Source organism: Dermochelys coriacea, chromosome 2 (genome assembly GCF_009764565.3).
Source record: "Dermochelys coriacea isolate rDerCor1 chromosome 2, rDerCor1.pri.v4, whole genome shotgun sequence".
Lineage (NCBI taxonomy): Eukaryota > Metazoa > Chordata > Testudines > Dermochelyidae > Dermochelys > Dermochelys coriacea.
In genome coordinates, this window is record NC_050069.1 from 224865636 (window position 1) to 224875418 (window position 9783).

General features: G+C 40.6%; 1 protein-coding gene across 3 annotated transcripts in view; it reads left to right on the forward strand.

The window, feature by feature from the left end:
• Window positions 1-9783, forward strand: part of HEPACAM2 (HEPACAM family member 2) — a 34802-nt gene that overhangs the window by 16723 nt on the left and 8296 nt on the right. The window contains exons 5-10 of one of the 3 annotated variants that reach the window (XM_038388205.2): window positions 2801-2926; window positions 3011-3035; window positions 3162-3199; window positions 3786-3859; window positions 5344-5453; window positions 5663-6849. In XM_038388205.2, coding sequence (XP_038244133.1) covers window positions 2801-2926; window positions 3011-3035; window positions 3162-3199; window positions 3786-3859; window positions 5344-5453; window positions 5663-5780 — 491 coding nt within the window. In that variant the 3' untranslated portion in view covers window positions 5781-6849. Of the gene's footprint in view, window positions 1-2800; window positions 2927-3010; window positions 3036-3161; window positions 3200-3785; window positions 3860-5343; window positions 5458-5662; window positions 6850-9783 lie in introns of those variants that run through there. The other 2 variants (XM_038388206.2, XM_038388207.2) reach the window with 2 other exon arrangements.

Below are 9783 nucleotides of genomic sequence, written 5' to 3' on the forward strand. Positions count from 1 at the left end.
TGGATACCCCATATCTCTTTTATATTTGCACTTGGTGAGATATTTCATTTTATTTATTTAACTAAGAACAGACTCTTTGAGAGACAAATAACATTTGCACTGGTACCTGGCAAGTTAGCCTTTCACGTGTGAACTGGAAAATATACCCAGCATAAGTACTGCCGGTGAGTTGCAGTTCTTTTCAGAGGTCTGCTCCAAACAGGAGACCTAATGAGCTACAGGGAGGGGAAGAACAAGGATTATCTAAAAACTGGATACAAATCTTTTGTATTTAAATATAATCGGAGTGAAATATTCCATCTTTGAGAACACAGCAGATTTTATTTACATGTGGTTTGCTGCAAACAGGAGTTGGCTTCCTCAAAGTTTAATGCAAGATGAAGAGTCTTTGGGTACATCTATCCTGCAATTAAACACCTGCGGCTGGCCTATGTCAGCTGACTGGGGGTTGCAGGGCTCAGACTACAGGGCTGTTTAATTGCAGTGTAGACATTTGGTCTTGGGCTGGAGCCTCAGCTCTGGAACCCTCCCCCGAACCCAAACATCTACACCTCAGTTAAACAACCTCATACCCCAAATCCCACGAGCTCAAGTCAGCTGACACAGGCCAGTCGTGAGTGTTTAATTACTATGTAAACATACCCTTAATGCGCAAACCTATTGAAACACATTGATGGAAACCAAGACAAGGAAATTAAGTTATGATTCCCACTGTATTTAGGCACTGCAGTATATGTGCCACTCTGCATATGCAGTATGCAGCTCCAGCACGTAGGCCCAACATGGTGCTGGAATGGCTTTAACACAGCACTTACTGACAGTCGGAATATTCTGGTAATACAGTCTTGTTGATTCTTTAACTGGAGTAAAATGTTTCCATTGTAAAAACAATCATATCACACGTCCGGTAAGACTATTGTTACATGAGAAAGTATCCTATGAGTCATGACCAGGCTAAATTATAGCCCTGGATCTCCGGGGAGCAAAAGACTGCTCCCTTCATTTTCCACATGGGGGAAATCAGTGCCCCAAAGTGGGTGAGAAAGAGGCAGGGCCTGTGCACTGGCACAGACAAGGCCAGAAAACTAAATTACTGACAAAAATTCCCCTGATGGTTTTGATTTCAGTGCTGTGACTGAAATGAGGAAGTTCATAGTTCTCCGGTTTGGAGACTGAATGGCAAAGTTCAACTCCAAATCTTTCCGAGCAACATTTCATGCTGTGCATAAACATAAAATAGCTGCAAAACAAAACGGAAGACATAGGCTATAACAAGAGCTAATGAGCATGGTCACCCTCCAGCTACGCATGAGAGAGTGAAACTGCATGGAGAAATACCATTTTATCCTCTTGAAATTAGATCAGATAGTTACAATAAGTCTTTACCAATAGCTTTACCCTACTCGCCTGTTAAATAATAAAACCAGATGTTCAGTCTCTTGAACTGAGACAACTATAAATAATTTTCTCCCTATTTCACAGTGTGTCCAAAACACTTGAACTACTGATTTTCTCTGAATTGTAGATTATAAAGTGCTTGTCAAACTCCCTGTTACATATGTACCCCAGACTAAGGCAAACTTCTGCCCTGGGCACAGCTGGGTGTCGTACAGATAGCATTGTGGCTCCAACTCGCAGGGTGCATACTGCCTGAGTCAGCCAAAGCTCCTCCTGAGCTTCCCTGGGAGCACACACCAGAGGGGTAGCTCTAGTACCCTTTAAGAGACTGCAGTGGGCTCACTGTTCCGTGCCCATCTAGTCTGTTAGCCAGGACACAGGAGAATGAGACAGCTAGTGCCAAATGGGGTGCTCGTAAGGTTCAGGGACCAGGCTCCCTGATGAGATCTTTGCAAGGCCCCTTATCTATGCAGGGCTTAGCCTGAATCTGGCTCTGCATTTCCGAGTTGTGCTTCCTGCTTCAGGAAATGATTCTACAATCACTATTGAGTAAGTGGCCGATAAAAAACAAATTTTAGAAAAAAGAAACCCTGCAGAATGGGAATGACAAGACTCCCATTGACTTCAGTGGGGACAGGATATCCCCCCCAGTATGTTTAGGAGATAACTTTTTAGTAGCTATCAAATTCTGGTCTTGATTTGCAGACACAATGATTTAATAGTATGTTATTGTCTAATAATATTGTTTACTGTATACTACCATGAAGACAAACAGTTCTATGTTGATTTTAATTAAAGTATCTCTATTTAGAAAGTGTTACTAACCCAGGAAGGGAAAGAGAACTTGGTCTTACAGAGTTGATGTATCTGAGCCTTGTACATAGTGCTTAGATACTATGGTGATGGGCACATAAAAAGTGTATATTTTATAATAACAATTTACACAGGAAGAAGGGTTTTGCAGTTAATGCACAGGATTTGAACTAAGAAAAACTGGTTTCTAGTCCCAACTCCACTATTGATTTCCTTTGTAACTTTGATCAAATAATCTATTCCCTCTGGTGCTCCGTCTCCCTGTGCATAGGACAGGACTATTTACATAATTCCTCATGGAACTGTGAGGCTAAATTCAAAAATACTTGTAAGATGCACTTTATTTCACATTTGGTGCGGTTTGCCATAACATTCATAGTGGCCTCCACCTAGTTACCAGTACCATACATGTTTTGGAATGGTTTCTGAAATGCATATAATTATTGTACCAAGTGTCATTTCAGGTATGTCTTTGAAAAACATTGTATTACCTATTTCACAATAATTCAAGAGTTACCTGTTTGCCAGGTTTGCAAGGTTTGTGAAGGACTAGCTATGAAGGCTATGAATCTGTTCTTCTTTGGCACAGGACTGGAGAAGCTTGCCCAGAAAGGAAAATCTGTGTCATCTCTAGCAGTAATAACAGGAATTTCATTATTTTTGATCCTATCTATATCCCTTCTATTCTTATGGAAAAGATATCAGCCACATAAAGGTGGGTAAAACTTAAACACACTCCAGATACATTTTCTGGACATTATAACAAAAAAGTTGATTTTCCTTTATCTCTTTTTTTCAGTTTTACAACGGAAGCGGCAGAGCAGGTAATAAAATAAATTTTCGTATGGCTTTGTGTCTTTCCCAAAAAAGGAGAGGTATTTTTGGTTTTGGGCTATATTTCTTTTCTTTGCCCATGAGATCAAACTGAAAGTCATGTTTATATTTTCTAGGCCTGGAGCAGATTACAGAAAGGCACAGACATTCTCAGGTAATGCTAAAGAATGAAACAGGAGCATAAGGCCAAATTCAAGCCCCCCAGCCCCTGCTGAACAGGGCGGGGCCTCTTCATAGTGCCATGGGGGAAAGTACTGGATCATTCCAGTGGTTAGATACTTTGGTGCTGAGCATGATATAAATACTGAGATAGATTAGCTAAATTAGACTGAATCTTCCTTCCATAGACCGTGGAGCAGCAACAGAGATGCTTCACTAGCTACATGGGTATTCCCCAGCATAGGGAAATTGCTCCTCATAGACCAGCATAGGGAGAATGTGAAAGGTGGCTTAGTGAAGGGGGATGGCCAGAGCATTACTGCTCTCCAGTTTTCTTCAACGGTGTAATGGCCCCTTGGATGCAGCCAAGCATAGTTTAAACATCAGTGTGGCAGCTCTAAGTTTTGAGAACTGAGCCAGCCCTAGTGGTGGGGTGGAACAGAGAAGACAGAAGCAGAACTTTCAAAGTCTCCGAATCCAGGAGGGGTGCAAAATTAGGCCGAATGAGTTTGCCCATCCATAATGAAGTGTTCCTGTTTGCATTTATGTTACCTATTAATAATTTCTTTTTTTAATTTTAGGGCATGAAAATGCTACGGATGACTTTGGAATATACGAATTTATTGCTTTTCCAGACCCCACTGGTGTTCCTATGGTATGTATTTTACCAGTAAATCAGTAGCCAACCAATTAAGGCTCTATTTCATTCACTAAAATGTATGTAGTATTTATACTAGAATCTCTATGCGGCTTGCTCAAAAGGGCCACATGAGATGCCTCTTTGCAGGTATTTGAATGACTTATTCAATGACTGTTACTCACTGTGCTTATTTACATCAATGTTAAGCAGCAGGGACATGCCCAGGTTCAAAGCAGTGCAAAGAGGTTAGTTCTGTTAAGCAATCCTGCATTTAGGCTACATCTAAACTACAGCAGCACAGCTGCACTGATGCAACTGCACCACTGTATCGCTTGTGGTGGAGCTGCACTAAGCCAATGGGAGAGAGCTCTCCAGTCAGCTTAATATAGCTATCATCCATTGCAGAGGCAGCAGTTGTCAGCGGGAGAAGCTCTCCCGCGACATAGTGTTGTCTATACCAGCACTTAGGTCAATGAAACTTACATCGCTCAGGGATGTGGATTATTCACATTCCTGAGTGACGTAAGTTATACCAAAGTAACCTGTAGTGTAGACAAGGAAAACCATTTTTAACATCAAGTGTCTAGATAACAGTAGGCCACTCCACGGAGAAAGCGTTAAAGAAGGAGGAAGAGCATCTGTGAGTGTTCATGAAGATAGAAGGGACGTCAGGACTAGGTGGGAGTCAGGGGTTTAAGACCCACTTCATCAAGGTTCTTAATACACAAGTAGACCCATTGATTTCACTAGGACTAGTCATGTCTCATAGTCAGACACATATTTAAATACTTTACAGATTCAGGGCCTTGGAGAGTGAAGGAGGAGAGATTGTACACCAGAGAATTAGAATTAGAGGCAGTGGGCTGGATTCTGGAACTGGAGCAACTCCACTACCTTCAGTGCAGTCACTCTGTATTTACTCCAGTGTGGCTGAGATCAGTATTTAACCCACTGCAGTCATATTGGTCAGTAGGAAAGGGACTCAGAGGTGAAAGATGAATAGTTAAGAATTGGAGTTTGGGAGTATGCAGATGGAGTGAACTCTGTATTGATGAGGGCTGAATCTAGATGTTGTAGACTGCACACTGCCCTGACTTTCTTAGCTTTTTTTATGTATCCTGAATCATTTCCTTGACTACTTTTGTCCTTTGTCCCCAGATTTTAATTCACCAGCCTATTTCTCCCTTTATTATTTGTGGTATAGTAATGTAAAACACTTTTTACCCTACATGCAGTAGGGGCATCCTAAAATTTCTGGGTTACTAACTGCATTTAAGTCTGTGAAATGCCATATCGTAAGTATGACAAAATTCCCTTCCTCAACAATCAAATTGAAACTAATTAAACTGAGCTATGCAATGCGAACAAAATCAGTGGAGAACATCTGTCCTCAAAAGGGGGGGCAGGGAGAGGGGAGGGAAGGTTATTCTATACGTTTAGTTCCTGCGCCAGCTTTTCCCATCTGTACTCATAGCAAAAATATTGCCTGTTACTTTTAGGTTCCAAGTCCATCTGTTTCTGGCTCTGATTTTGTCCAAGGGCAGGATTTACGTGGTACAGTTTATGAAGTTATTCAGCATATTCCAGAGCAACAGGAAGATCATCAAGAGTAAGTCCCTATATACACAAATATGGTAACCTAAAGACTTAGAGACAAATCCAGAAGTAATTGGTAAGATTGTGTAAATTACATGTTGGTAAATTAGTGAGAGGCAGAGGGAGTGCAAGAGAATCTAAGGGTATGGCTACACTACAAAATTAAATCCGCCTAAGCTATGTTGTTGTACAGTCACTGCAGTAATTAAATTGTTTTTGCAGGTCCACACTACATTCCTTGTGTCAGGAGTGTGTCCTCGGCAGAAGCACTTGCACCAATTTAACTGTCAGTGTGGGGCACTGTGGAACGGCTTCTGAAAGGCAGCAGCAGTCAGTGTAAACAATGCAGTGTCTACACTGACACTGCGTTGACCTAACTACATCGACTTATGCGCTGCGCCTCTCACGGAGATTGATTTATTAAGTTGGTTCAGTGGGCGAGTTACATCAGTAGGAGCTACTTTTTAGAGGATGCTTACAGAGTTAAGCTGTCTTGTATAGACCTAACTCTGTAGCCCAGTGCTAAGTTGGTGTGATGTGCACCATAAGGGATGTGGGGGAAGAAGGTGTAAGTTACATTGACTCTCCCTTAGAGGCTCTTCTCAAAATTTGCCCCTTAGTCTCACCCCACTTGCTTATCTGTGGAAAACTGGGGCCAAGATTTTCAAACACAGAAATTTAAATGAAGGCTCCTAAATCCATAGTGACGCACATACACGAGTGGCCACATTTTCACACCTGCTGAGCACCCAGCAATAACCATTGAGATCAAATCATTCTCAATTTAATCCTCGGCTTCTCTTTCAGGCCTGTCAACAAGTGTACCAATTGTAGGGGTGGAATGTAGAAATTTGCAATGTAGAAATTGGTCCGCTAAGAACCCTGCCAACTTAATAACTATTCATTGGTCATTGCACAGCCACAAGATGATGACAGCATTTGGTTCCCAGTACCCTGGGCTGGATTTAAACCAATGATTTAGAAGCATAATTGTTCTGTATTCTATTAGCCCAAGCCATGCAGTACACTGGATTGGAAATCTCTAACACGTTTTGCTGAGCTGAACGCTGGGCAGGTGACAACACCTTTTTGTTTACACAGCCAATGTCAAGGTTGTCTTGTTTTCTGTCAAAGCACCTATTTCCATAAACTTTTTGAAATACTAGAGTGCAAAAAAAATTCTGTGCACTTTAAGTGATTACAGATACAGCTGCCATAAATCACTTTCTGTGAATATCTATATTCTTTCTTATTCAACATTTATTTGCTCTGCACAGTATATTAACAACAGCACACAATAACTTCTTGGGTAACAGAAGTTACAGCCCCATTATGTTACATTTTTATCCTACTATTGTGTATTCTATTGTTATGGTTATAAGGAAGCAACCATAAATCTATTAATTGATTTTGTGATCTCAGTGTTTGTGACTATATTAGCACAGAGTGCTTATAAGATTAAAGTCTTTAAGGGTCACATTTTCAAAAGTGCACACTTCGATTCTGCACTCAAACATGGAGCAGTGTGTGCAAATACAAAAAAAAAAGAAGGGGGCAGTAATATTGAAACAACAGTTAATATTTGTGTTTGCCTAGAGATATTCATTTTACATCTTAGGTACACATTTTTGAAAATGTAACTTAAATATGTAAAATACCAAATTAATTTGTGCATGTCCAGGATGACCAATGATCTTATCTTTCCCTTGTTATCCTTCCTCTTGCAGCCTCCACACACACACCCCCTCTCCAAAAAAAGGAAAGTGAATTCCTGTTATAAGATGACATGGCCTGAACTTCATAGAAGTTTGGATTTGAATCCAAGCATCACAGTTAAAACCCTTCTTTTAGTTATGAGGATAAATATGGACAACCACATTTTGATTGCTCTATCTCATCCCTACAACAAGATTTAGAAAACAAAATTTCTCAAATAAGACAGCAGCACAGAAGGAAAGTTTCTATTTTACAAGACCAGAATTAATATACCTAGCAGAACTCATGTCCAGACAGGTTAGAAATGATACTGTTGCAAGCTTTCAAATTCCTAATCTGCAGCCAAGCGATCCATAAAACCATGCATCAATCAGGGAATGAGTCCCATGATTGTCCTTACAACCAAATGCTTCAGCGATCAGTAAAAGCAAGGGGCTAAAACATCAGAACAGGAAACGTCTTTGGAAAAGTAATTTCAGATTCCTATAGCTCAAATGATCAATTTAAGCAGCGATCGCCAGAACTGAATTCCACTGTACTGATGATCAGTCATATGCAGTCAGTTGTGTTCTTGTGGCATGATAGATGAAATGGCACTGAACTTACTTGTGGGGGGGAAGAAACTGCGCCAACCACTCAATTAGTGCAGGAATAACCCATTTCAATGTAATAGCTAAAGAGGTGAAATTAAAGGGACCCAAATGGGCCAGTAAGTCAAAAAGCTGTTTTACTCAGGCTCCACCTTCACTACAGCACTTTTAGTAGTGCAGCTGCACTGATGCAAGCGTGCTGCTGTAGTGTTTGTTGTGGAGAGCCTCTAAGCAGACAGGAGAGATTATTCACAACCCTGAGCAACTGAGTTATATCGAAGTAACCTATAGTGTAGACAAAGTCTTAGATTCTGAATGGTTCTGGCCCAAGTTGCTTCTTGAAAGAAAAATGATTCAATATTCTTTACATAAATGTATTAAAATTAATAAACAAGCAAAAAAAGGTCAAGAAAACATCACTAGGACTCAACTACTATAAACTTTACTAAACTAAGGATTAATTAATACAATTATCAAACTGAAATCAAATTAAATCAAATCAAGAAATCCATGAAACAAAGGCAATGAATTAATATAAAAATCAAATTAGTTAGCTCTTGCAATTAATACAGCACATAATTAATCCTTTCAAATCCTAAACAGGAATCCAAGAAGGTGGTGGCCCATTTGTGCATATCCCAACTAAAGAACTTTTAATCCTAGCAGTATAATTCAGTTTTCATGGTTAAATAACAATTCTGAGACCCAAATACTTGGTTATGTCTGATTTACAATCTCAAAGCCAATCAAAGCCTCCTCCTTGGATTTTAAAATAAAGCAATGGGCTAGGAAAATTTTCGTGCTACCCCTCTTTTTTCATCTCTTCACTGGCATCTTCTTTATTGCATCAAACATAAGCTACTTGTCTTAATTTCCAAGGCCCTTCATGGCCTATCCCCATCTCTCATGCAGTACTGAAGGTCAGCGCCTATCTCACATCAGCTCATGATCCCAGCCTCCATCTCCCATTTGTTAAATTTTCAAACAGGCACCTTCATGCTTTCACCTATGCTGCCCCTCATACTTGCATCTGCAAGCTACATCATCTTCTTTCAATGTCCCCTTCAAACTCTCCTCTGCCATGAAGCATACAAAAACTTAACAGTGGTTAGACTGCTGGTGTACTGAAATCACTGCCTATCATGCTGACCAATATAGTCTCATTGTTTCCTTGTACTCTCCTGTAGGTCCATCTGTATCAGTCTGTAGTCTCTGGTTTTACACTTAGACTGAGTTATTTGGGGGCAGGGACCGTCTTTGTTTTGTGTCTGTACAGCACCTAGCACAAAGGGATCCTGGTCCGTCAATGGGGCTCCTTGGCACTATGACAATACAAAATAAATACATAAAATAAATAATACAGTGGTGACTAAAGCTGTTTGTCTCGCCATGCCCAGCAGAAATCTCAGTGAAAACTTTATTCAAAAAGGAATAAAGTAAGTTCATGGAAGATAGGTCCATCAATGGCTATTTGCCAGGATGGGCAGGGATGGTGTCCCTTGCCTCTGTTTGTCAGAAGCTGGGAAATGGGCGACAGGGGATGGATCAGCTGTTCTGTTCATTCCCTCTGGGGCATCTGGCATTGCCCACTGTTGGAAGACAGGATACTGGGCTAAATGGAGCTTTGGTCTGACCCAGTATGACCATTCTTATGACAAAACGGTCCGATAAGCAAAAATTTGACACTCTTGCCCAATAATTTGCATACAAGAGTTTTACAATTTCTCAGGATTCCAGCACAGAACTCTTTTATAAGTAGCATTCAAGAGACAGCGATTAGTGTGATTTTAACCTGGGGAATATTTCTTTCTAGTATCTTCCCTGGGGGCATTACAGGTGCTTGCAGATGCATGTGTACACCCACATCCTAAAACCCTAGGATTTCCCCCAGCTTCTTAAGCAAAAGAAATAGGTAAAACACTTTTTAAAAAAAGGGCTCTGATTCATTAGCTCTCAGTCTTTGGACTCATTGTCAGAGCTTTTGCCATTGCAGGACCAGGCAAGGTGATAGACGTGTCAGCACTGTTATGCACTGCC